This window comes from Salarias fasciatus, chromosome 15, assembly GCF_902148845.1.
Source record: "Salarias fasciatus chromosome 15, fSalaFa1.1, whole genome shotgun sequence".
Taxonomy (NCBI): domain Eukaryota; kingdom Metazoa; phylum Chordata; class Actinopteri; order Blenniiformes; family Blenniidae; genus Salarias; species Salarias fasciatus.
This window is the reverse complement of record NC_043759.1, coordinates 10,460,314-10,486,815: the sequence shown is the minus strand read 5'-3', so window position 1 is coordinate 10,486,815 and position 26,502 is coordinate 10,460,314. Positions and strand designations below refer to the sequence as shown.

At 44.5% G+C, this 26,502-nt stretch overlaps 2 protein-coding genes across 7 annotated transcripts in view; one reads left to right on the top strand and one right to left on the bottom strand.

Annotated features, from left to right (window-relative positions):
- Nucleotides 1-26,502, bottom strand: part of cmtr1 (cap methyltransferase 1) — a 506,633-nt gene that overhangs the window by 446,732 nt on the left and 33,399 nt on the right. The gene's annotated exons all lie outside the window — the stretch shown is intronic.
- The window catches only part of nhsl1b (NHS-like 1b), an 85,258-nt gene that overhangs the window by 42,573 nt on the left and 16,183 nt on the right, over nucleotides 1-26,502 (top strand). For 5 of the 6 annotated variants that reach the window (XM_030111079.1, XM_030111077.1, XM_030111082.1 and 2 more), the window contains one exon: nucleotides 23,536-23,688. In XM_030111079.1, the coding sequence (XP_029966939.1) occupies nucleotides 23,536-23,688 (153 nt within the window). Of the gene's footprint in view, nucleotides 1-20,041; nucleotides 20,295-23,535; nucleotides 23,689-26,502 lie in introns of those variants that run through there. The other variant, XM_030111080.1, reaches the window with a different exon arrangement.

The following is a 26,502-nucleotide window of genomic DNA, read 5'->3' as shown; positions in this document are numbered from 1 at the left end:
CTCTACAGTGTGAAAGCCCTGAAATGACATCCAGTTCCACTGCAATTCAATCAGAATGTTTAATCATTTGCAGATTAGGCACATATTCGATACGCAGGTGAAGCACACGAGCTTTTACTGTGAAACAGAGCTGAAGCTATTGTCCACAGTAAAAACTGACCCCTACAAAAACAGAAATTCTAGATTGTAAATCCTTCATTCCTCACTGAACGGCCTCCATCATTAACCTGTCTGAGTGTGGAAGAGGGAGTCTCTCTATAACCGCAGCACCTGTGCAGCGTGTCCATTGACACTGCTGACCTCTTGACCCCAGGCTGACCTGCTATCTGCCCCCTGGCCTGCTGGGTAGTAATGTTGACGGATGTTCTCACACTCAGTATGGCAGGGAGCTTCTGGACTGTGTACTTCTCATACCCATAAAGACCCTCAATGATGTCTTGATATTTCAAAAGCTACTAAGAATCAGAGAACTGCCCGTCTTACACTAAATGATTGAAGGAAGACTTCAAATGAGGAGGGGATTTCTGTTCCTGATAGATAAACAACATATGGCGGAGTTTCAGTCACCTCTGAATGGAATTCCATTGAACTTTTCATCCTCTGAATAGGGTTTACAGAACAATAGGCCTTTTCCTCCTATTTTTAGGAGGTGTAGATGTCGATAAGAAGATGTTGGAGTCATTAACAGGATCTCATTGTGTTGGAGGGAATGATAATGCAGGGAAAAGTACTGGAGGAGGCGAGCGCGGTGGGGTTGGCGGTGCTTCCAGGGACAATGCTGGAAAAGTTGTTGTGGGTGAAGTTTGAGAGGACAATGGCCGACTCCCTGTGGATGCGTGGATGACTTCCCCAGACAGAGGACTAGCTCAGCATGCAGGTGCTCCGCTCGCGCCATTCAGACCCACGTGTATCCATGGTTACTATTGTCCCTTTCCCAAATCCTTCCGCTTTGCTCCCCCCACCGCACACACTCACACACACAATTAAAACACAGTATGAAAACACACAGGTTTCAGCGTTATTTAAGACTATAATGCAGATAAATCCATACAAGCAGTTACTTTAGACATTCACAGACAGCGCGTTTTGTGAGTTTAACCCTCCATCAACTCTGGCCCTCGGTAAGACTTAAACACACTCTTGACATTAGTTCACAGTGATGTTTGTGTGTATTTACACACAATGCCCCCTGCTGTGATGATGCCAGTAAATGTGCAGGACCACTTGACTTTACAGCCCCTGATGCCGTTCTGCATGTGAACTGGATGACCCACTGCGTCTATGTATTTGCGGATTTAGGGCAACAACAGTGTTAAGTGCAATTTAGGCCACAGCCAAAATCTTTTTGGCATGCCCAGCGGGCCACATGTGTCCGCACACTGTTTTATGTTAGTGCGTGTGTATTCTGTGGTTGGTCCTTTCTGTATGCGTGTGTGTGTGTGTGTGTGTGTGTGTGTGTGTGTGTGTGTGTGTGTGTGTGTGTGTGTGCGTGTGCGTGCACATTGTGGTTTGGGTTTTGTAATCAGCTTGTGTGTTGGCTGCCTAACTGTGCTGTGGAGATGATAACCATCGGTAATGGCTGTTTTAGCCTGGAGATATCTGCAGAGGTTTTGGCTGTATCACACACACACACACACACACACACACACACACACACACCCACACACTCAAGCACTCACACACACACATTCTCTCCCTCTTTCTGCTGAGGTACAGTGACTTTACAAACCCAGACATCAGATTAAGCATTTTCTGACAAATTAATCTCCACATAAAGTGTCTTCATTTTTCCTAATAATCCATTAAATATTTCAATGTAACCTGTAAATATGTTTATCAACATTTTACAAATTCAAGGTTGCCAAATAAACAGCCTGCAGAGAGAACTTAGAATTCAAACATTAACGCACATGTAGCACACAATTTTATCAATCAGCCATAAAAAACTGACAGAGCTCATCCACCACAGCGTTTCATGGGAAATATGTTAAGTGATTTATTGAACAAGACTAATATCAGTAATATAATTACCGTCTGTCATCACTGATTAATACTCATCAGTTATGCATTGATATATATATATATATATATATATATATATATATATATATATATATATATATATATATATATATATTTATATATATATTTCAAATATTAGGTTGTGTTTAGCATTTTACTGCCAGAAAGGGTAATAAAGATTTGCTGGATTGGAAATTTGCTGACAGAAGCTTAAGTATGGGGATGGACTGATAAAGCTGTTACATGTGATGGCGACCACCAGAGGGAGACATTCGCTTTGGCTATCTACTAGTGACTATTTCTAAGGTCTCTCTCTTTGACTGCTCTTTTTTGTCATCTGGGTTTCTATTTTACAGAATAACTTGATATTTTTGTATAGGTGCTACAGTATGCTGTGTATTACCCACTTTTCAGGTTTTCGAATCATTTAACTATTTCAGTCATGATATCACTAAGTTTGACTGCAACGCTGGTTAAGGATAATGCAGACAAACACACCTTCACCTGGTAGATTAGTCTCAACCTTTTTTCTTGCCACTTGTGACTACCCTCATCCTGTTGGTTAATCTGTGTGTGTCTCTTTGTGAGGCACTTATCTTTTTATCTGCTGTCTGCTGCGTTTACATCTGTCTGCGTTCGACTGTCAGGTATTACATCTTGCTCCATCTGGACTCTGTGCTTTGCTGTAGCTTCCAATTTAATTTAAATCCGTTTGCATGCAAAGTTGTTATGCCTGTGTGCGCGCGCGCCTTGTGCATTTTAAACGACTCTGACGCTTTCAATCGGATGCATGCTGGGTAACTCTAGTCATGTGAGGCTAAATCTCAGGCAGCAGTTTGATTTCACCCAAATTAACCGGCTAACGCGCTTCACGTCACGTCTTCTTGAACTTCCACACGTCTGTAAAGTGGCAGTGGTGCCTTTGATTAACTGCAGCCTGGTGTCCATCTGTGGTGTGCGAGGGTGTCCGTCACAATCAGAGGCGAGGGGCTGGAGGCTGGATAATCTGGGTTTACAGATTAGAACAGCACCGGGGGAAAAGAGCAAGTTGGAGGAGGAGGAGGAGCTGAGCGGAGATGCCATGTGGAGGCAACTGGACAATGCTGATGCTCCGTCTCAGACGGCTGCTGGCAGAGCAGCGAGGGTCCTCCCTGATGCTGCAGACCTGCCCGAGCACTTCTTTTAAAATACAGATTTATTGATTTCTTTTTTTAACCTTTTTGAGTGTACCAAAGGAGACAGTCCATAACTGATGGACCTGGCCTGTTTGCCGACTTTTTTGGGGAATCTCTTTTGTTTTTTCCTGTTCTTTTTTTAAAAACTTCATGGTTGGTTATTGCAATGGACAGCTTAACAATCACAAGAAAAACATGCTCTAACCACAGGATTTTCCACTGAGACGCTGATCCTTGTTTTTTAAACTTCAGTGTTGCATCTTTGGAGCATTGAAGAATTTTTTTATGCTCAATTTCTGGGGTGAGAATTGTAGTTATTGCCTACTGCAGGATTTATGACCAGATTTATTTATGCAACATTTTGGTGCAATATTTGTTTTGGAGTTAAGGCTTGTAATTGAACACTGAGCAAAGCCTTCCTTTGTCAGGCAAATCAATGCGAGTCAATAGGATCCCAAGAAAGGAGGAGAGGAAAGACAAAAACAGTAGGAGGAGACGGGGGGATCGTGTCCCTGGTGGGTAACGAAAACCTCCAGCCCATCTTCCCAGAAAGAGAGGGGGAGGCCTGTTGGGGGTTTGAGCATAAGGGGGGTGGACTCCCACATACGCACATCCCCTTAGTCACCCCTTATCCCATCATCTCCAGTGGAGAGTCCAGAGGAAGATCGTGCTTGGAGGAGGAGGAGGAGGAGGAGTAGTTGGGGGCTTTGGTTGTGGACAGATCAGGGGAGGGCAGGTGGCGGGGTTTTAGCCCTGAGCTGGGGATGATCGCATATGTGCACTGCCTCTCCTCGGAGCCGGCGGCGGGCTGCTGGGACCGGGCCTGCTATGAGGAACCCCCCGGCGAGAAGCGAACCCCGTGCTCCTTCCAGCCCGCCAGCAAGATGGGGAACAGCCTCCAAACGCAGGCCTTCCCCAGCCCCAGGACCGCCAGGCCAGAGGGCTGCCTCCGCAAACGCCTGCTCTCCGTGTCCAAGGTGCACCAGAAACAGGACTCACTCTGGACCCCCAAACCCATGCTTGGACCGATTGCTAATGGATCACCGGGGAAAACAAAACCCTGCAAAGACGGCCAAGGTACAGACTAGAGAACTGTGCAAACTGTCTGTTGTGTCTTTGAGAGTTACTGTGCATCTTCATTATCTTTGAAACTGTTTTTGTAGTTTCTGTCCTTTTTCATTAAAGGACAGTAGACATTGTAAACAGAAACACACTGATGATTTCAGGGATCCTTGCCTCCAATTGTAGAGCTGCCGCTCTTGAGGTTGTATCTTGTAGCCTCTTAGTCAGGCTTTAGAGACTGAACACAACGCCACATTTCTGTTTTGCTGCAGGGATAATTGCGATGTTTGTCTTGGCCGGGGAGCAAGTCTTCTTCTTCAGCATGTACTTAAGTCACCTGAGCTGTTTGTAGGAAACAATTATACATTGTATGTCACAGTGTCAGAGAATCACAACACATGCGGTGGAAGCTTTTCCCAAGCCGGGCTTTGTCGCTTCTGATTAGCTGATTCTCATCCCAGTGTAACTGAGGGTGATCTGTGCCGTCTGTCTTCTGTGAGTAAGGGTGAACCTGAGTGTGTGTGTGTGTGTACGTGTGTTTTTGCTGAGTCTCCTGTCCAGCATGGGTGCAGATTGTGGCTTTGTGACCTCAGAGACCTTTGACCTTTCCTGTATGAGAGGGGGGTTGTCCAGGCAAGAATTGGGTGAAGCTGACAGAGCTGCACTAATGATGTAACTTGACATGCAGCTTAGGGTTACTGGAAGTTAACTCTGTTTCTCCATACTTTCTTTTTGATACATATATATTATTTCAGCCTGCATATTTTCTTTCGTGCACACACTGCATGGATGCATCTTGCATCTGCATGCACATGCTTGCACCCAGATCGTACTTAATTCTTATTTAGGACAGACATCGCCGAGGATGCTCCGCTGGGCGATCACCCCTGGGAACGAGACATAATAGGTAGCAGCTGGAGGTGATGGACCAGGCCTGCAGGGAAGTGTTAATACAGAGCTGACGGTACAGGGGCGCCGGGCCGACACTGACGGGGTTATAGAGGTGACCCACTTTCACCCTGCCGCTACATAAAGGAGCCATCAGGGAGATAAAAGAACATCCTAAAACATGGACGGGAGAGCGGAAGTCATGTGTTCACAGTGTTTTATACAGTTCTGACATCCGAGAGTTTAACCATAAACCAGAAATGAGTAACAGCATCTAATGTTTATGTCAAAATATAACAGAACATGCAATGGAAGAAGGTAATGAGACAAGGCCGCTTAAAGCAGAGACTTTCCATCAACATAACTTTTTAAATCGTTCTGTAATGGCTTCATATTATCTTTCCACTATACATTTTATGTGGTCTTTCTGCTTGTTAGAACTAAACTCTTTATTTCTGTGTGTGTGTGTGTGTGTGTGTGTGTGTGTGTGTGTGTGTGTGTGTGTGTGTGTGTGTGTGTGTGTGTGTGTGTGTGTGTGTGTGTGTGTGTGTGTGTGTTCTCGTATTTCTATCCTTGTTGGGGCCAAATGTCCCCACAAGGATAGCAAAACGTGAAACGACGTGCCTTGTGGGGACCTTTTTCCGGTCCTAAGTAGGAGAAACAGTGTTTTCTTGACCATGTTGTTGTTACTGAAAAAAGTAAAAGTGCAAAAACATTTCTTTAGGGTTAGGCTTTATTGTAGTGTGGGTTAGGGTTAGGGTAAGGGTTAGGGTTAGGGGCTAGACATGAATGGGAGTCAATGGACGGTCCCCACAAGGATAGAAATACAAGACTGAGCGTGTGTGTGTGTGTGTGTGTGTAGAGTAACAATATGCTGCCAGACGACTGCGGCCCGTCCTCACGCGCGCTTTGGCTAACTTGCCGTGACAGCTCAAGATGTTGCTGCCATTGGTACAGTATTGTCTGGAGGTTGAATCAAGCTCCTAATCACTCTGCATATGAGGCTCATCTGCTCAGCGGTGCATGAATACGAACTCAAACTGGAACTTGGCTACTCCAGCCTTTGTGTGCATTTGTCTTTGTATACATGCTGTTTGTTTCTATTCACAATATTTTCTTCTACTACATTATATTTTATATTTCACACCAATACTTTATTTTTAAAATGATACTATAGTAAGTGCTTTAAGCTTAGCTATATTCTCTCTGTCTATTTTTTTTTTGTCTTCAGCCAACCTTTTTTTCTTCTAAACTATCCCGTTGATTTAAAGGTGGATCAGGTGTTTGACCGGATCCCCATAATCCCGTGGCAGGAAGGCAGGTTCAGTTATCGACTGCTCAGCGCCAACAGCTCCCGAGGGAAGAGCACCTGAGGGACGCGGGGCTCGTAGAGTAACTAGATGAGACCAAATTAAATGGATTGGCTGCATTTACGGGGGAAGCCACACTGAAATTGGGTTAGGGTAATATAATTCACACAGTGGGAACTGGGAGGGGTTTTTTTTTTTTTCTCAACCATGATGCTTTGTCAATGTCTTCCGTTCAGTGTTGTGATCGCGTAAGCAGAACTGCATTCTTCATCTTCTTCGATCCTTTGAGAGTGATAAAATCCCCACAATTTATGATGGGACAATACTTCCGAAATACACTGGCTCCATCTTTTGTCCTCCTGCAGAGATGTAAGAAGTTTACCATATGCACAAACCTGTTTCTAATCTCTTCAGTCAGTTCTTTGACAAACCAGCTAACCAGACTTTTCAATTTCTTACATTGAATGATTGAATGAAAAAAAAAACCCATCTATCTCAGGAAGTTTCATGCTTTTCTGACTCAGGGATTTTAGGAAGTTTGAAACAGTTCTCAGTCATCCGCACGGTCGTTGGTTAGCTGATATTTTAGGACTCACAAGCCCTCAGCACACACAGTGGAGTAAATACGAACTGGCTCTTAGACAGAATGTGCATGAAAAACCCCCTCAGTTTGCTGGTTTGAGGTGGCAGAACAATGGAGTCGAGAGCATGACACATGGCTTAATGAGATGGAGAAAAGAAGGGGATTTCTCTGTCTCACTCACACACACACACACACACACGCACACGGTTTTGGGAATAAAGGGTCAGGGGTTGGCTGAGGTTATTCAACTGTAAAATGGGTTAAGGCCCTGTTCTTCTTCAAAGCAACCTTGTCTCTCTCAATCTTTCTCAGTCTTTTCCCTCTCGCTGATTAAGTCTGTGACGCTGTTTGTGTTTGTGCATGTCTGCCTCTTATTTTCTTTTGCCCGTTCCACTTATAAAAGCTGCAGCACTTGCAACTCTTCCTCTTCCCATCTCAGTCAATGCGGGGGATAAATTAGGTGAAGGATGTTCAGCTGGTAAAGCAGAGACCTCTCCGCTTGTTAGAGGACTAATAGGTAATGGCTGGCCAGTCATTGGTTAACCATGTGCTCTCCTACCTCGTGTGATCGGTTTTAATCGAGTCATGACAGAAGAATGTGGACGGCCAGTCCAGTTTAGATCTCAGTCTTTGTATTTTCAGACATTTATATATATATATATAATCATCATGTTGCTGATGATGTGTGTTGGCTTACACTGTTTTATATAGTTTTTGTTTTGTTTTTTATTATTGTATAATTTTCTGACCATTTCACTACTTTGTCTCCCAGCATTTCAATTGATCCATCTTCTAAACACACTTATGTAGCCTTGGGTTTTGACTTGCGTGTGTGTGTGTGTGTGTGTGTGTGTGTGTCAGATGATTTGTTTGGATTAACGGTCAGTCCGGGCTCAGCTGGCTTTTCATTTGGGAAAACTGCATCAAATGGAGGAGGTGAGAGGCGACCTGTGGGTGGGGGTGTAGATAGGAGTGAGCAGGTGTGAGAGAGCCTAACAGCCCCCATGTGTGTCCAGCTGAGTTTTACCTAATGGCTTGATTATCACATCAGGACATAGCAGGCAGATAATCACTGCAGCACAGTCACTTATCCTGTCATTGATTTGATGTGTCGGAGGAGAGAATGAGGGGCGCTCTCACACAGCACAGGCCGTCCAGTAAAATTATTTTTCAGGTTATTTTTTTTCCTTCTTATTCTGTGTGCAATGATGCATGCACTTTTTTTCCTATAATCCCTTAATGTGTGTAAAATTCATCACTGTGATTATGCTATCAAGGTGATTTCCAATCCTTCTGACCTGTATTTCCTTCAACAACAGCTCTTACTCTCCTTTATTCTGTGGCAGTTCCTCTCAGTCTTGTTGGTGGAAAAGCCTAATTGGGATGTAGTGCAGGATAAGTGTGTTTAAGCAGTCCGTGGCTGTACTGACCTTAGTCACAGCTCATTTCTCTAATGAGCGCTGCTGTGAGAGGGAGCTTTTTTCTACCTCATGCTGCTTTGAGTCTGGGTTTCTGAGGCTTCTGGCCCTATTTACCCCGTGCCGACCAGTCTGCTGCTCCCTGCCTGCACGCACAGTTCCCTTCCTGGCTTATTCTTCATGGTTTACAAAAGAGGCACAGTGAGCCGATGACACTCCGAAAATTTAATTTATCTGGTTTCTTTCCATCTGATTTTAATTTAAACCTTTTTGAATTCAGTACTGACCTGTGAGCGTCCATTCAATTTAGCTTAATACACTTTGAAGTAGAAAGCAAAGTGGCCAAATATGTAAAGATCAAAGTGATCATGATTGTATTTGCTCCGGTAGTAATAGCCTGCTTCATCTTTTATTACTTTACCTCTAATCCATGGACCCTTCCTCGGTCTCCGTCCCCGGTCCTCATTTACGTCCCGGTCAGCTGGAGGCTCCTTTAAGCCTCAGAGAGCAAAGCTGAGCCTCTGAAAAGCTTGTGTCCCCCCATAGAGACTGATTATGAGAGGAGAGAGAGAGGAGAGAAAGTGATTTTAAGAGACTCTTTAAATCTGTCTCGTTAATGAGTTGCCATCCTCACCATAGCAACGTTTCCTTAAGGGTCCTGCTTGCCACATACATGGATGGATTAGAGTTAAAGACAAGCAGTGTAAACAAAAACTCCAGGAGAACAGTGCTGTGAAGTTTGTTTGGAGAATGAACTGAACTATCCATCTTTTATATTATATTTAATAAAACTCAGAGGCAACTGAAGCTGATTTCTGCTGACACGGGCGATTTTAGAGTTACAAAGTCATAACAAATACATGTTCTTGGACTGTGTGAGGAGAGTGGAGTACTTGCTGTTGCTGTTAGGTCAGAGCGCTAATCACTACACCGCTGTGTGGTCCATAACCTCTAAGATAGTCCAACAATATTTTCCCAATTAACAACACAGAGCCTCTCTGGAGGTTTCTGCTGTTGCTTCATTTCACCACAAGGTGGCACAATAGTACAGACAACCAGAAGACCAAAGAGCAGCGTTCATGTTTATTAGCACCAAAGTTTCTCATCTGTGTTTTATCCAATCTAAAAGTTACTTTACATGGAAAAAAAAACTAAATTTGTGTGTTTCTTAATTCAATGTGTGGTTATCAAATTCAATTAAGGCTGAATTAATAGCTTCTCTGATGCTGCGTGCCCATTTGTCTACTTCTAAATGAGATGAGGTGTCATAGGGAATTTGATTTGGAATAATGGTGTCTTAAATTTTGAGGGTATTTGATCAGGGAGCTTGCTGCATTTCCCTCAAGGCCCATTAGGAGGGCCCACTCATTGTCTCTCCACCCATTACTGCTGGGATGGGACAGAAGGAGGAAGGATTTAGCACTAGCCAAGGGGAAGGAGGGGCAAACGAAAAGGGGAGAGGCAGGGAAGGAGGGGTTTATGGGATTTGGGGTCGTGCCTTTTTCCCAGACAAGGTCTCAGCATAGGATTATCATTAAATGAAGCATGTGTGCTCCCATACACACCCCGGTGTGATGCTTCGCCTTATCTGTTGATTGATAAGTCATATGATGCATGAGTTCATGTGTGTCACACATGATCCTGATCCACGTCATCCTGTGAGCACTAAAATCTGTCCTGAGACATGTTTAACCCCACCCTCAGATCACAACGGTGGGGCTACATCAGTGTTCTCGTATACATGAAATCTGATCCGGAAATATTGTCGAAGTCACGAGGTTGTTTTTTTAATCTCTTTCTGAGATCTACTGAAGTTCTATTGAACTAGGCTGCGATCCCGGCCCTGACAGATGATGATCGTATTGATAATGTGCCTTGTGAAAATTGTGAAGCAGTGTGTAATTACTGTCTTATTTCCTGGTCAGCGGCATTGATCGCTCCATGGGTGTTGCCACTGACTCAGTGGTGTGTCACAGTGGGAGGAGTGGTCATAAAGATAAACTGACTGAAATATCTTAAACTGATTCAATTTCAAGGTTATTGTGGAGGGATTCAAATCAGAATGAAAAGATGTTGAAATGGCTGTGAAAGAAAATTACAGACTAATTCAATGATATAGAATCCAGGAAGTGTTTGACTTGTCAGCTCCAATAATTAAATTGACTCATGTTGTTGAGGCTTAAACTAATCTAAGAGTTTATTTACATATTGAATATTTTGGACATTTAGAATCAAAACATGAACCTTTTGCCAGTGTTTTTTATTTTCATATGATTTGACTTGGGGTTATTTGTAACACCAACAAAAGTCTAGCTGCGGATGGACTTTTTGTCCATAAAGTAGTATTTTCACCACTTTAACAGTTATTATTGTTCATTTTTGTTGAACTTGCTGTAATTATTTGTAGATTGCACTGCTACAAACCTAGTCTTTGAAAATAGTGTGAATTTGTAATCTCTTTGCTCAGTTGCAAAAACTGATCTTCACACTTGTAGATTTGGATGTGTAGAATTTGTGTTGAGTCATTGCCCCACTTAAATAAACAGAGATGGGATGCAAATTGAATCAATGTTGCCGTCCTGATGAGCCGAGCCAGACACAGTCATGCGTCACAGATGTATATCGGTTAATAACGGCGATCGACCTGCCGACCAGACCCGACATCCGACTTCAGATCTAACCTCGTAACTGTGCTACTGCCTGGAGGTCGCTTGTCTTGCACACTTCCTAAACTTGTGGTCACTGCTCGATCGGTGGTGTCTCTGATTACCGATCGAGTGCTTTGGTTTCGCAACCCCCCCCCCCCCCACACACTTTCACTCCCCAAGTGACCTACTGATGCTGCTGATGAGGAGCGAGGTACCATGTGGGAAATGGGTCAAACTGCACAGTGTCAATTTTGTTCCAGTGCTGGAAAAACTGCAGACAAACACACACACACACACATGCCACAAATTGTTCCAGCTTTAGCCCACTTCCTCTTGCTGTCCGAGTTTGCCTACACACACGTATACCACACACACTTGCTGTGATGCTGGCTTGCCCCAGGTGGCTTGTTGCGTTGTGCCCTTGAGCTACTGGAGGCACTTAACCTAAATTAGCTCAGTCTGTCTCCGCGGCTCCACGCTGAAACCAGACAGCTCCCTCTCGTCGGCAGGGCGTGGGGGTCGTGGAAGCAGCAAAAGTGACACGTCACTCCAAACATCGGCTTTATGTACACGTTAAAAAGTGAATGGAATTGAGTCATTACATGTTTCCATAGAACACAATAACCAGACTCGTGTAAGGAGTGAATAGACGCTCCTAATTCACTGTGAAACCGAAAAATCTACTACATGCTGTGACATATTGGAAAACCTGACATCTGTTCAACCCAATATCAACAGAAAGCTGATCACATCTGCTTATTGCTACTCGGTAAATCAATTTTCACTGACAGTTTTATGCCACACATATTGAAACTTGTGACTCATATTGGTAATGTTTGCTTATTGATTCCCAGTAATCTTAAGACTGACATTACACTTCACTTTAATAAGCTCCGATGCGGAAACGCCCCAATATTCCACAAACCCACACTTAGATAAATAAAAGGAGTGTGTTTATTGTCGGATTTATGGCTCTCTACTCATGGAGCTCGTGATGAAATGGGTTAATGATTGAGGATAAGGTGAGGAACAGGAAGCAATCAAGACACTCTTTGGAGAAGAAAACAGACAGCTCTGGTGTTGAAATGTAGGTCATGGAGCCAATGGGCCAGCCTGCATAATGTTTTGTGTTTAGGCATTACGATGTGGATGTGCTGTGTGTTCGCATCCTTTCATGCAGATAGGCTTTAGGCACATGGACATTGATTAGCTTACAGCTTATCTGCAGAAGAATTTATCAAGAAAGAGAAAAAGCATAAAAGGTGTGGGTTAATGGGGATGCAATGTAGCAATATTGACCTCCTGTATTATTCACTGGAACGCGTTAGTGGTCTGCAACCTTAGTGCACCAGATTGGAAAAACTGCTGCAGGCATGCATTCACACATGCACAATAACACTTAGAAGATTGCATATCACAATGTCGCTTTTGGACATGATAATGTAGAAAAAACCCATCATCTGCATGTCTCAGACACAATATCTACGCTCACTGTACTCACACATTCACAGGCATACACATTTAGGCTTTGTGGTTATTGATGCTGCAGGTTCCTAGAGGGTCCGCTGGAGAGTGAGAAGTGCCACGAGTCGATATGAGTGGAGCCGGTGTGGCTGGATGGTAATGGACCCTAATGTAATCTGTCCGCTGCCAGGGATCTGTCTTTACGTACGGTACTTGTGGCTTAACTGAAGTTTCCTCTGGGATTTTTAATGGGATTTATATTTTAGTAATATGCCAGACATTAGTTGTAACTGTACTACATAATGAGTATTAAAAAAAGACAGAAAGAGAGGGAGGGGGGATCATCAGGTGAACTGAAAACAAAACAGCTGAGCTAATATTTTCTGTATCTATCAGTGAAGGTCAGCCCTGGATGACCTCCCTGCCTGGAGTCCTGCCATGAAAGCGTTCACACACACACACAAACTGGAACGTGGTGTTACATGTAAACACAGTGAAGTCAGGCTGTTTAGAAGAAAACAAGAGGAGCAATGAGCCATGCAGGCAGATCAGGTCTACCGTTATGCAGTTTGACATTAATAAACAGCTTGACTCATGATTCTGAAGACAAACACAGACAAACCTAATATATTAACACTTCTGAAACAAATGGGACTTTTTCATTACCAGTATCAACTATTTAACATTCCTGAGGAAAACAGCAACTCTAAAGTTTTTTCGGCCTGCTTCGGTTTCAGCTTATTGTTCTGCCGGCGTTGGGAGGTGACGGGCCGGCCGGGTCAAATTGCATTAGATTTAATACTCCGTTGCTGGGGATGAAACGGACCGTTGGCTACAAATCGACTTTGACGGAGACGTAAAACATCTCAAACCGACAACAAAGCTGCCACCTCCTCCAGCGGCCCCAAAAGCTTCACCCAAACGCCTACAAATCAGAACGCTCGTAAAATAACAGCGTTTAACTCTCTGCTCAACAGGCGTGTTCGCTTTAAGAGTGAGCCGCCCTCTTTGTGCCGAAGCTGACACGACTGTAAAACTCTTCTCTTTCAATGGATGTATGGAAAGGCTTGTATAGAGTTTACACTTCACCGTTGTTAGGGTTTTTTTCTCTCTCTGTGGTATTACTTTAACCTGGCCGTGACTTTTGTTTGTGTGGTTCTTGTTTTGCTCTCTTGTAAAATGTTTCTGAAGAGACTTGACTGTATCTGTACGCTCAAGTTGAGGTACACACACACACACACACACACACACACACACACACACACACACACACACACACACACACACACACACACACACACACACACACACACACACAGTGTTCACTTTTCTTCCCCTTTCATCCTGGCTTGGATTTCACCGGCGGTCAATAGGGAGCAGCCAGGTTAAACATTTCGGGGGGAGGAGATCAGGCATGGCTGGTGAGCCTGCTGAGCCTTGGTGTCTGTTTGTCTGTCTCACTCCTTCTATTAGATGAAGGCCTACAAATGGATGTTTAGCCTTCAAACTCCCTGGAGCTTCTCGCTCTGCCCCCCCACCCCCGGACCTCTGTCTCAGCTGCCTTTCTCGCGTGTCTTGTTTCCTCCGTCTAATCTAAACTCGGTCTATCCTATCCTTTCCCGCATCGCTACTCAGCAATATGGTTCCACTTCTACCACATCAAAGATTCCCTCAACCTTTCTGCGGATGCGACCTCGCTTCCTGCCTCGTTTTCTTTCTTCTCGTCTCACTTTGAAAGTCTTTTCACCTTTTGATAGCATCTCCATTTTGCCCACATCGGTATTGTTCCATCCATTTTCAAAAGACGTCTCTCTGATCCATACATTCTTCACACACATCGGTTTAAGGAAAGGCAGCTTTGTTGTGTTTGAATAGAAAACACAAATATACATGTGTCACCACATCAAGGCTTCTCTGTGCATCTGAAACAGACAGCGCATAAATACAAAGAGCAGGGTGTGATGAGATTTAAAATGATGTGTGGAGGCTCTGGGCTCAGTTTGCAGGGTGTCACCCAGGCTTGGAAGGTTTTTCTCATGGATCACAAAGGAGAATCCGCCTATAGAGAGAGAGAGAGAGAGTGAGGCCCCACTGCTTTTCAATCAAAAGAATAATCCGGTATACACACAGACACACACACTGCTGATATTAAAGATCCATCCTCAATTTATGTTGTAAAATCTTCATTTATCCATGAATTTAACTTCAGCTGAGCAGGAATCACGCTCAGTTGTTTTAAGAGGCCGGTAAAATCTTTCTAAAAGCCTCACCCAAAAACACAAACACAAAAACCTTTTCACCAAAATAAATGACATGTTTTGAACCACTCCTGTAGCCTCAAGTACATTTGCTCAAATAATTCACACACAGCCTCTTTAACCCTAACTTGTTTTTCGACAAAACATTAATGCAAATCCACCGCTGATTGGCCTTCGCTGAAAACCACTACAAACAAAAGCTTAGTGGCCATTGACTCTGTCTGGATGAATAGTGAGAGCTTCTCTCTCTGCACAGAGGACAGCTGGTTAAACCGGAATCCAGAATCTGCCCAGACTGGCACGGCGATCTCAGCTTGTTGTGTCTAACTTGACTGTAGTCCGCAGATCACGGCGATTGTAGAATGCGTGCGTGTGTGTGTCTGTGCGATGGCATCCCAGCTGCTTCAATGGAGCAGGTCAGATGGAAAGAGTATTGGAAGGGAGGGAGGGGGGGGGGGGGGGGGGGGGGGGGGGGGGGTAAGGAGGACCGGAGTTACCCAGTAACCTCTGTCTGCTTGAACACAGAGACAGAACAGAGGGGGGACGGAGACGGAGGCAGCGAGTGTTTACTCAGTTTCCTCAGAGTCAGAGAAAAGGTCGTCCAGTGAGTGCAGGAGTTCATTGAACTGAATGTGTGTGTGTGTGTGTGTGTGTGTGCGAGATGCGCGGGAACTTTACCCCGTGCTAAAATAATTAGTGACAGAAAAACAGAAACGGCCGCGTGTTTGCTCGGCCCGACCTCCCCGTCACCTCGGCTTCACTCGGAGCCGGAGCGAGAGTCGGTGTTTGTTCAGGAGAGGCGTTTGAAGTTTAACTCGGCCTAATTGTCTCGTGGAGGTTCGTCTCCGCAGCTCAGCCACACGGCTCACCGCTCACACTGATCAACAGTTGAGTGTGAAATATTAGCTAACAAATGTTGGTTTTTCGCAGAAATAGCCTCAGAGCACGAATCATGAGGGATTTACTTAGCTCAGCGTACCTCCTCACAGGCCGGCCCCTCACCCTCATGTTGCTCTTAGATTATTCATGTCTTGCTGTATATCACAGAGAGGAAGAAGCGGTCCGATTCCCATTGACCCCCGATGCTACGCTTTCATTCACAGACATGTAGGCATGAAAGAAGGGGGAAGGGGATGAGAAAGCCAGGGTGTTGCTCTCTATATACTATGAATTAGAGATTTTCATTCACAGAAAAGGAGAGAAGGGGGAGGAAGGACAAAATGCTCTGCACTGCTTGCTTTTTGTAATATTAATTCTATACTTACAAGGCACAAATCCCTTTTTCAAGATGTAGATGACAGCCAACAAATATGAGTAACACAAGGACTACATCGAGACCTGATCGTACCTGAGGTCAGATATGACTGAAGAAATCCAAAACACTTTTTTAAACAAGCGGCCAGTGTGAGAGTCCAAGACAGAAAGGTGGAAACCTGCAGGACGACATTTGAGCATTTCATGCTATTGATTTTCAACTTCAAGGAACAACTTCAATTTCCATTTTCGGACAAAGTAATCACATTACCTTTGAAGTCATTTTGAAATCCATGATAATTCTAATTCTGATTATCTAAATCTAAGCACTCAGAGCTGCGAAACCTTTGTGCCCTTGTCGGTGAGGCTGTTACGTTTTCATGCTCATCTTCACTTCACACATTCTCTGCAGGGAAGGTGTTCGAGGTCGGAGCCCGAACAAGAGGGTGCAAGAAGAAAGGGTTAGGGGTGTCGGGAGAGCAAAATCGATACAGTCTTGGTTACATTAGCAGTCATGAAAGTGCTTACGTCTAAAAGAAAGAGGAGAAAGGGAGGAGGGGGAAAGGAAGGGTGGGGGGGTCACATTAGCCGATCAGGTTGAGTTGAAGGGCTTTACAGGGTCAGCTTAGCCCTCCTTCATAAGTCCAATTAGAGAAATAAAAGCTGAGACCTGTCAGCGTGCACGTGCATGTGCACAGATGAATCCTAGATAGAGGCAGCTGTGGTAAGAAAGACTGTTTTGAAGACAGGAAAACGGAGGTGTTTTGAGTGAATCTGGAGGAAATAAGAGTTCAGTAGCCTGGTATTACAAAAACAGGAGTCAGGTGTGTGTGTGTGTGGGGGGGGGGGGGACTGCAGCTGCTTCAGCCAGGTTGATGGAGAAATCCAACTGGGGTGTGAAAACACGGCTGGGGAGGAGGAGTGCAATGGCCAGGGAACGAACGGGAGGACCTCATTAATCTCTCTGCTAAGGAGTTATAATTATGACCTGATTCATCTCCCTCACTTCCTCACTCTCCCCTCTTCCTCTTCCTCCACCTCATGACTTCATGTGCTCTGATTCTGTACCCTAATAAATTTCTGATATTTTCATCACAAAGGAAAAGATTGAACTAATCCTGGTAATTGAAACTGCTCAGCATTTTGCAAAGAAACAAAATATTTGTGGAATTTTTTAAATCTGAAGTAACCAATCAATTAAGAAATTCAGCCATCAGAAAATGCTGAGACTTACAGGTTGTACTGCCGCGATCAGAAATTGAATGCTCTGATTATTATGAACAAAGACTAGTTGTTAAGCTACCACTAATAATAAAAATTAAAAGGGTTTTCTGCACTTTAATTGCTATAGATTATGAAATTACAGTTCAAATCTGCATAAAATTACTTTCCTCTCCTCATAATCTTCACCGATAATGATGGTCAGCAAAGAATGAAGACATTGGCCACATATTGCCCGAGGGCTGCTGGATGTCCATGTCTGGCGTGGATAAGCAAAACTCATCATTCAATTTGCCTTTATAAATCTGAGCACTCGACACGGTCATATTTTGCAATTTTCTAAATTTAAATAGACTAATCATGGATATGTGCATCTGTAGTGATAAGATACTAATAATTAGAGTATTCTTGGATCTGAAAAAATGTTAGTGGTTGGTTTATAAATAGCCAGTTTTCTTCGGTTCGGGCTTCATTCACAGAGTCCCGACGCGCGTCCTTCACATCCGGCCTGAAGCATGAACAGATGAAAGATTGATATTGTTTGGGCTGGGGTGCAGTGGGGGCGTCCTCTCCTCGGCGAGGAAGAGCAGAAGGACGTATGGCTGAACGGATATCACTAATCCAAGAGGTGGCCTACATTTGAAGCGCTTCTCCGGCGGATATGTTGACCTGCCTCTTATAGTGTGTGCGTGCGTGCGTGTGCACACTTGTGTGTACGTGTGTTGACACTGCCCTAAGAACAATAGGCCTTTTAATGAGAGATTCTGCTTGGGCTTGTGTCTGCATTAATTATCCTAATACTGTACGTGTGCCATGCTGGATGTCATGTAAGCCAATAAGAAGCGGCTGTCAAAACACACAGGACTTGAGCTTACCCATCCATCCATCCATCCATCCATCCATCCGTCCATCCAGCCTAGTTAATTGAATTTAGGGTCACATCGGGTTGGTGCTGATCTCAGCTGAATCTTGGAAAATGTGATGGTCCACCTTCACCTTGGACATGTGATCACTCCGTCACAGGGCAACTGCAGGGAAACACTCATATTTCCGCCTTTGGGCAGTTTAGAGTCATTAATTAACGTCAAACGCATGATTAAAGCAACTGAAATCTTAATTAGTTACAGCGCTGTTTGTACTACAACCATATTATTGGATCTTAAAAAATTTCAGCAACTCTGAGAGTTTTTGGAGTATTTGCTTTTGGTTTAATGTTTTTGTGATACTGATATTGGAAACAGGTCAAACACATGTTGAACCTTCATCAGACATGCATCCACTCCTCCAGAACCTCAGAATCTCTTTTCCAGCCGATGATTGCTGTAATAGACACGTCACAGCACAGAGGCAACAGCAGAATATCATATTAACCTAAACAAAAATGATTAAAACTGAACTCAACCTTGAGTCTGCACATTCGCACTGCACTTCAGAGATAGACCGAACAGGTTCAGTAAAGGGAGGCTGGTGGTGAGCAGGGGGGGAAAAAAAAAGAAATCCACAAATTCAAGGATCATTTGCACTCTATTCAAGCTCATGTTGCAGCCCCCCCTCCTCCCACACGCCCCCTCCCTCCCCTCATCAACCACTTTGGCTGAAATGAAATACAATCGCGGAAGGAGGGGCCGCCCTGCCCTCCATGGGTGTGTGTTTGAATGGGTGGGTGCTGGAGTGTGTGCGCGTGATAGATTGTGGGCAGGTCGGACAATGGGAGGATTGTATGTGCTCTATATTTATGCGGCACAGATTCAGCCGCCATGTGCGCGCACAGCAGGCTGGAGACGATCCGACCAAAGAGGAAGAGTTGATTGAGATGAGCGACAAGAGGAAATCACAGATACCAGTGACATTTTCCTTCCAACTAGGATGACCTGTATATGAAAATTTAGTGTTGGATTTGTTTTACCGTATTTCAGAGCTAGATGAAAACGCACGTGCAGCTGTGCGATGCTCTGTGTGTAATTATGTCCTCTGTTTGGATTGCTCTTTGCATGCAGGTGGAAGCTGAATCCCCTGGAGAATACCTTGTGAGAAGCTCAGTGTGTGTGTTTTTTTTATTTTTTCTTCCTCCAAGGATGTAGAAGGTTCCTCTGAAGAGGTGGCACATAGTTTAATTATATGCATCAATATTCCAGGGATGAGTCTTTCATAGCAGTGAAAGAAGCAGGGCATATTTTTTTATCAAAAGAAGAGAAAGGAGGAGGGAAAGAGTACAGTTATGAGTATTGATTGAGCAGGTCGGCCGGAACAGAAAAGTTCCACTTGAAGCCGTACTCTCCGCAGCGTGGAGCGGGAGCGTAGAGGGGTAAAGACGACACGAGAAAATGACTGATGATGAGAAATAAAGGGAAAGGAGCCAGAACTCCTTGGTAACCAAAGCACAGAGGAACAGAGGGGCCGGTCCTACACCCCTCCTGCTGTGTGTGTGTGTGTGTGTGTGTGTGTGTGTGTGTGTGTGTGTGTGTGTGTGTGTGTGTGTGTGTGTGTGTGTGTGTGTGTGTGTGTGTGTGTGTGTGTGTGTGTGTGTGTGTGTGTGTGTGTGTGTGTGTGTGTGTGTGTGTGTGTGTGTGTGTGTGTGCGCGCGTGTGTGCGTGCGTCTGTCTACGAGGACTGGACCGCCTGAGGGAGGAGTGTAGTGGTGATGATGGGGGGGGGGGGCGTGGTGGACCGTGTGTGTGTTTAGAAAGACAGGAGTAGAGACTTATTGTGAGCGTAGTAGACGCTCTCTCACTCACACACTCACTCACACACACACACACACACACACACACACTCACAGAAAAGCTGCGGCGTAGTGAGAATGTGAGTGGAGGAGTGCCGATGCCAGTGCGCCTTCGTCCCGATCCCCTCGCTCTGGTGTTCCCTGGATTTCTCTTTTTTTGTGCCTTATTGTGGCACTTTTTATTTTAAAGGGAGACTCACACACAGTCGGAATAATGGTTTTTATCGGGACCTCGTTAAAATCTGTGATCAAGTACTTCAAAAGAAAGGGTAAGATATTTTTCTTTATTTCAGTCTGATTAATAACGCATCTGTTGAGTGATCAAGACCTATATTTTCTATTAAAATTCATACAGAATGGACAGTAAGTTTCTGGTCTGTGTGAATTTCCTGGAGCTTTCTATTTATTTAATCTCAGTATACCAACTTTAATGGCTTTTACTTGTAATTTTCTGCATCCGTGGGACACCAGCTTTAATGATTTTTACATGATTTCATTAAAACTGCTTCCTGTGGCGGTACAGCCACACTGCTGAGCCCAGACGCGACCCTCTGTTGCACCCTGTTACCAGGTAACCGCTGGGCCGAGACTCCAAGCAGTGAAACTAAATGACCCAGCAGCATTTACGTATTTAAGTGATAGTTTGGAGGCACCTAAAGTCGGTCACTTTGTTGAAACAGATCTGCTCCCATTCTTGTAGAAATTCAGAACTTTACTGGTTTCGGCGTGATATCAAAGATAGGCTTGAAGGTACGCGGAGTAGATTATGGTTAAGGAGATTAGTTATGTTGCGAGGCTGTTATTTTATCAGTCCGTGTCTTAAGTATATGACGGCTTGGCAGCGTCCAGTTGGAGGGCGGCGAGCGACAATCTGTAAGGTATTTATAGCCCACGTGTGATCCCCAGCCAAGGCTAAGGTGATATAGTTAATCATTGCCTCAGCATTTTCAGACTTCTCACATCTTATCGTACCATCTTGCACATGCCTGCACTTTGCTCCTCGGCGAAGCGCCACGGCGTTCCTCAGCAGCCTCCACTGAACACTGGAGCCCCAGGGCTCTTCTGTGGTCAATGCATCCGCAAGATTTACTCTTTTTTTAACAAAATCAACGCACAATCTTAATGCACAATCTGTCATATTAGCAGATTGAAGATGTAAGGTTGTTAAATTAAATGGGTCAAAGGTTAAACAAAGGTTCTGAATATGTTTTTTTTTTTTTTGGAAATGTATCATGACCGGGAGTCAATACTCTGTATTGGCTGGTGCACAATTTGGGACCCAGTTCAGGGTTAACGCCGCGACTGTCGATATGGTTTGATTACGGTTATTGATCCTCGCAGCTCATCCCTCAGCTCTGCCGTGCGTGTGCACGCTCGTGCGTTTTTTTTTTTTTTTTTTTTTCCAGGCAGTCCATACGCAGCGTTTGCATTGTGAAGTTCAGTGGCTTGTTTTGGCACTTGTCCTTAGCCTGCGTCCGTCTGTTAAAGAGCGCAGGGAGAGATGGGATGTCAGTGGGCGGAGGGATTAGTGGACTTCTAAAAGACTTTCGCGCCAGAGTCATGTGTGTGTGTGTGCGTGCGTGCGTGCACTGCGTGTGCGCGCGCGTGTGTGTTGGGGAGCTAGGGGGTATTGTGGCACTGAAAGGGCTGATGTGGAGACTGATGCAGGGGGACAATACATGCTTTGTGTCCTTAGTCCCCGTGTCCCTGGCCTGCCTATAGCTCACTGAGGTCTATTCAGACCCCTCGGTTTGTGAAAGGAGGTTGGGGGTGGGGATACCTGTGCTGAGAGTGTGGGAGAAACGGTGAGAATGGAAAATCTTTTGGACACTTGTTCACGCACTTAGAGGAGGACTGTCCAGAATTGATCCAAACTAAAAAAAAAAAAAAAAAACCATCAACTTTCAGGTTTCCAGTGGCACTGATTGGCCTATGTGTACATTTTGTTTTGTGTGTCCCGTTGCCGCTCTCTCGTCCAGACCTGTGCTCAGGACAGTTCTGCCTCGTGATGCAGCTGATTGACATGTTTGATCAAAGCAGGCACGCTGCAGAGCAGCATGACCGAGCCACGGGTAGATAATCACTCACTCACACAGCAAGCATGGAAATGTTTGACAGGCGTACGCCATCAAATCACGTCAAGGTAAAGAGGAGAGAAAAAAATACATCTGAAAGAACTAAAGGTGTAATGAACTTAAGTGAACAACAGAAAACCGTCAATTTTGAAGGTTTTAAAGACTGTCAGCTTTGTAACATGGCTGTTTATCTTTCATGTGACATTTACAAGGTGCCATTTGTCACAAACCACAGGACCTGACAGGAAACCCCTGTTTCAAATCTACAGATACCTTTGTGTTCCTCTTTGTGTGTTGCAGACATGCATACATTTCGTTATGTCACCCAAAACTTTACCGCTTGATCAACCAGTTTGTTTAGGTCAACCAAAACCCTCCACCACCCACACCCCTCTTAACACATGCACACGCATAGTCCAGCTCTCCAGGCGTCCCGCTGTGGCTCATTTGCACCTGTGAAAACCCCTCCAAACACTGCATTGACCGCTGTGGTCCGTCCCCTTTCCTCCCGGGTCGTCCCATCCCCTGCTCCTCTCCCAGCCACCAGATGGACGTGCTGTGGCAGTCAGACACAGGACAAACAGTTGATTTGTCTCCCATTTGGCTGCATAAATGGAGATAATTCTACATCCACGGTCGCCAACTTTGGCTTGGGTACGCTCGCTTGGTAAGATGACTTATGGCTTTGATAGATTGAATGATTGATCCCCATTGAATTGTGATTTTTTTTTTTTTTTCCTTTTAACCATTGATTTGGTTTTGCACGCTGCATCTATGGGCTTACATGTGATGATGGCATGAGCTGCGGCAGTGCAGCAGTGTCATGTGGTTATATGACTGAGAGAAGGGATCTTGGTCATTAATATTTAAAAATGGCATGCAAGGGCTGTTTTTCTTGTGTGCTGTGGCCTGAATACCACTGCGGCCAGTTGTGCTGACTTGACCAAAGGATTAAAGCAGACTTAAAGCTATCAGTATTATCAAAATGCTCTTCCTCTAGAAAGATGTTTTGGAGATGTCCAGTTGTGTCGGGGTCTTTTTTCAGTTGAATATCAACGGGTCAGCGTTTCCCTCCAACCTACCCCATCAGATTCATCCCTCCCCCCGAGACTTGTGTGGCCTGCTGATGTCTCAGATAAGTGTCAGGTTGATGGCGTTGAGGCTGACACCTTCATACAAAACAGCCCGTTCTCCTTCCCCTTCCTTTTCTCTCACAAACGCACAAAAATGCTTTGCGGAGTGCTTTAGAGGACACCTGGTTTTCTCAGTGGTTGGGCTTAGAAACTGTGAAGGGATGCGAGACATCAAGGGAACTTCCTTTAGGATTTTCTGGAGACCTTATGACTCAACAATGATTTGAGATACACATCGTCTGATAGCACCAAAAAGACAACAAAACCAAACTGACCTTGCTTAATCTCTGTGTTTTCTTTAGCCGTGTCTAACCTGGATGAAGAGAGCAAGTGGACGGTCCACTACACGGCGCCGTGGCACCAGCAGGAGAACGTCTTCCTACCAGGCAGCAGGCCGCCGTGTGTAGAGGACCTCCACCGCCAAGCCAAAGTCAACCTCAAGACCGCCCTGCGAGGTAAAGAAAGGCTTCAAAACAATAACCACGCTCACTGACACAATCAGGAGGAAGATTACCTCTGATTACTTTGTTTCATGCTCACATAAAAAAAGTTAATAAATACCTTCATAAAGCAAAGTCAGCCAACATTTGTAAGACGGGATGTTGTTCAGATGTCAAAAGTACAAATGAAAACACACACTTGTTTTGATTGATTGCGTTGGCGGCGGCGCATAATAATTGACTAATAATTGTCCATAAAACATCAATAAAAGCACTTTGATATTCACCGGAATCCAACTCTGCACTTTAATAGCCCAGTTTTTATAATGGAGACAGATTGAATGTGTCTTAAATTAGTCTTAAAACAAGGACATTTGATAATATCATGTTTATGATTGAACTGAATTAAAAATGTGACCAGCAGACATGACTTCACCAAACAGAATAACGGCGAGACACTCATGATCAATAAGAGAAGCTCCTCATGTTCTGTAAGCTGAGAGTTGGACAGCAGTCCAGAAGTGTTCACTACACACCTGCTCACCCGTGATTTAGCCTCAGTGAGCTGCGTGAACATGGAAAGTCAGTGTCACAGTAAAATCTGTTGTTTAGGTTGAAGGAAAACTCCAACATCAGTCAACTTAAGATAATCCTGTGATAATTCAACAAAAAACACACGTTTTGTGGCGAGGATACCATTTCCCAAAGATTTATTATGCTGAACTAGCATGCAGTGTTATCTGGAGATTAGTAGGGAGTGGATCCTGAGGAAAGAAAAAAAAAAAACAGACTGACCTCCTGTGTCACCTGGGAAGGTCAGAAAAAGGGCAAATATCCTGAAACACACCATGAATAAAGTTAAAGATGAGTGTGACAGATAATGTGAAGAAATCTGACACATTTTGTGTTTATGGAGCTGCAGGTCATATTGTAATAACCTTATAATCAGAATATCTGTTAGAATGTTCCTAAAGTGAAAACCTGATAATGTGTAAAAAAAAAAAAAAAAAGGTTAACTTGATGAACACACAGCTGCTAACTTTAATATTCCATTGACTTCATTGTGCAACTGTGTGGGGAAAAAAAAGTCCAGACTTGTGATATGTGTTTATCAAACAACACAACCATGTGAGATTCCTCACTTCTTCTTTTTTTTTTTTTTTTTTTCCCCTGGTCCGATTAAGTTAAAGGTCCAGTCTCAGTGTCACGTAAAGTGACCACACTTGAAAACCCTCACAACCGTCCCCGGACCAGGAAGTGGGAATAAAATGCTGATTGAGGTTTCAAAAGGATGTTCTGGGAAATGTTTTCCACCCAATTCTCAGATAACAGTGTGAGAAATTGCATGCGTCGGACGTCTGTGTGTGTATGTGTGTGTGTGTGTGTGTGTGTGTGTGTGTGTGTGTGTGTGTGTGTGTGTGTGTGTGTGTGTGTGTGTGTGTGTGTGTGTGTGTGTGTGTGTGTGTGTGTGTGTGTGTGTGTGTGTGTGTGTGTGTGTGTCTGACTGTTGCGCTACAGTAAAAGCCATTTGTTTACTCGCTGTTCTGGCCTTGTGTGCCAGCAGCAGATAAAAGACGGTGAGATAAAGGGAGACCGAGAGCTAAACTGGGAGGGGGCGGTTGTAACCTGACGCCGGCGTTTTGTGAGTCACCTGCTCAAACACACCGCCGCTTGCCTTTACCTTTCCTATTGTTTCACCTCTGTACTGTCGCCCGTTGCTTCCTGCAATATTGATGTAGCTCTGAACACAGTGGCCACCTGGGAGGTGGGGTTAATTGAGGCCCACCCCCTCCTCACTCTGTCACCACCACCCAACCCCGCGGGGTCCTGACCGAGAGGCAACAGGTGTGGAGCGAGAGCATCTGTGCACGCCATTTGAAATGTCGGAAGGTTTCTTCCCGGGAAGTGCGGGAGAGTGCAGGGCACGCGGCGCAAGCTGTGCCTGTTTTATGGATTCACTCGAACAGAAGCGTGGTGTCTATCACACAAATTCACACTGTCTGAAAGGTCGCATGCGGAGGTCAAACCAGCCGCCTCTCCTCTGCCGTGCACACGGAGCCTTTCACCTCCATCATGAATGTGGGAAGGTGCACGAGGCTGCGTTCTGCTCCGTAAAGCAGAATGATCAATCGCGGATGAAAAGTGCATCCTGGGTCTGCTCCTCACATGGCGCTCAGCTCGTGTTTACTGACGAGGAGTGTCGGCCGGCTCGTGAGTTACGGCAAAAAACGTGCCAGAGGGGTCAAAACGCATCATTAGAGTTACATAAAAGGAACATGGCGATGGTCAATACTGTGCTCAGACTGATGCATGTGTTCAGTCAATGTTGTGATTAACTGGTAACAAGACAGCTGATTTGTTTTCCGTATCACTGCTCAGCTATAATGATTGATGAAAAAATGAAACATGAATAGTGCTTCCTGCATCCCAGCCGATCTGTGAGATTAAACAGGTAATTAGTGTGTAATTACATGTTAATATATCACCATTTTAATTATCTTATTTCATCAACTGTGATTATGAGCTTATTATCTGTATAATGGTGGATCTTTTCTCTGAATTCGAGTTAACAGTCGCTTCAGATGGATATTGTTTTACATGTCTTCTTTTTTTGTGCATCTCAAGTGATGATCAGGGACAAGACTGCAAAAAGGCAATTAGTGTTTTAATTTCTCTCATACATTCAAACTCTACATTAATGTCATTTTACACATTCGCCCACACATTTGCCCTTCTTCTTTTTTTTTTCCCTATTCATTCTCTCTCATAATCACTTCCTGGCTCTCTCCCTTCACTTCTGCCTGGCAACAAGCAGCACTCAGCTCACAG